The 1,735-nt window shown below is 38.3% G+C and overlaps 1 protein-coding gene across 1 annotated transcript in view; it reads left to right on the plus strand.

The window, feature by feature from the left end:
- Positions 431–1,735, plus strand: part of LOC109131180 — a 2,690-nt gene continuing 1,385 nt past the window's right edge. The window contains exon 1 of the mRNA XM_019241863.1: positions 431–1,222. Coding sequence (XP_019097408.1) covers positions 431–1,222 — 792 coding nt within the window. The remainder of the gene's footprint in view (positions 1,223–1,735) is intronic.

Below are 1,735 nucleotides of genomic sequence, written 5' to 3' on the forward strand. Positions count from 1 at the left end.
ACCGAGTCATGTTTCTTCTTGTAAAACCCGTGATGTACTCTCTTGTGAACCCTTGATGTTTTGTCACAAAGTGAACTGAGTCATGTTTTGTTTGGAATTTTGTTTAGGCTAGGTTGATATGTTTACTTTGGTGAACCCGTGATGTTTAACTCTATCAATATTTCTCCCTGATCACTCTATATATATGAGAAGAGCACAACGTTTCCGAACTCAAATCTTCTCTCAACAAACACTTCTCTCAACAAACGTTTCCAAACAAACATTTCTCTCAACAAACACAAATTTCTCCCTCTCTCACCAAACTCAAATCTTCCTTTCTTTCATCAAACACAAACATTTCATCCTTGGCCAAACTCAAATATTTCTTTTCTTAAAGAACTATCATTTTCTTCTCACCCAAAACAAATATTTCTTTATTTTCTTCATTCCTATGGCATCTTCTTCCAACAATTTTCACTACCATTATGACCCAAATAATGATAGTTTCAACCAATACTTTCAAGAGCAATTTAATAACCAATTTGAAGCTGTTGAAGAGGAAATTCCAGTGGAAAGGAAACCACGTGAATATATTGATAGAAAACGAGAAGAAGGGCATGAACGTTTGTGGAACGATTATTTTTCTGATAATCCGACTTACAATGCTCACCACTTCCGGCGATGGTTTCGAATGAACAAGCCGTTGTTCTTGCGTATTGTGAATCGTCTCAGTGAAGAAGTTCCATATTTTAAGCCAAAAAAGGATGCAACCTTCCGGAATGGTCTATCACCCCTACAACAATGTACTGCAGCAATTCGACTTTTAGCATATGGGACTGCGACGGACTCGGTTGACGAATACATACGTCTTGCTGCTTGTACTGCTCGTAAATGTTTGGAACATTTTGTCGTCGGGATAGTTGACTTGTTTGGCACTGAATACCTACGCCGACCAACACCAGAGGATCTTCAAAGGCTACTATTTTATGGAGAACAGAGGGGTTTTCCCGGGATGGTTGGAAGCATTGACTGTATGCACTGGCAGTGGAAAAATTGCCCAACCGCTTGGAAAGGAATGTATTCAAGAGGCACCGATAAGCCAACAATTGTTTTGGAGGCAGTAGCTTCACAAGATCTCTGGATATGGCACGCATTTTTTGGAGCTCCAGGTACTTGTAACGATTTAAATGTCCTTGATCAATCACCAGTATTTAATGACATTATTTACGGTCGAGCTCCCGAAGTTACGTACTATGTCAACGGAAATGAGTATAATTTGGCTTACTATCTGACGGATGGTATTTACCCGGAATGGGCGACATTTGTTAAATCCATCCCACAACCACAACATCCGAAACATCGTTTATTTGCACAAAAACAAGAAGGTGCACGAAAAGATGTTGAGCGTGCATTTGGAGTCTTGCAATCTAGATTCGCCATGATTAAAAATCCAACTCTTTTATGGTCAAAGGGTAAAATTGCATATATAATGAGAGCATGTCTCATACTGCATAATATGATTGTCGAAGATGAACGAGATTCATACACACTCTATGACGAACAAGAATTCCAACAAGAAGATGGAACTGGAACTACTCCGGATCTTACCTTTTCAGTAACTATGTCTTCAAATCTTGAAGGTTTAGGTGATGGCCATATATTAGTTCGTGATAAACAAGCACATCGCAAATTAAAGGAGGATTTGATTGAGAATATTTGGAATAAATTTGGTCATTTGTATTAATTAAATAAAATG

The sequence above is a fragment of the Camelina sativa genome, chromosome 20 (assembly GCF_000633955.1).
Source record: "Camelina sativa cultivar DH55 chromosome 20, Cs, whole genome shotgun sequence".
NCBI classification, from domain to species: Eukaryota; Viridiplantae; Streptophyta; class Magnoliopsida; order Brassicales; family Brassicaceae; genus Camelina; species Camelina sativa.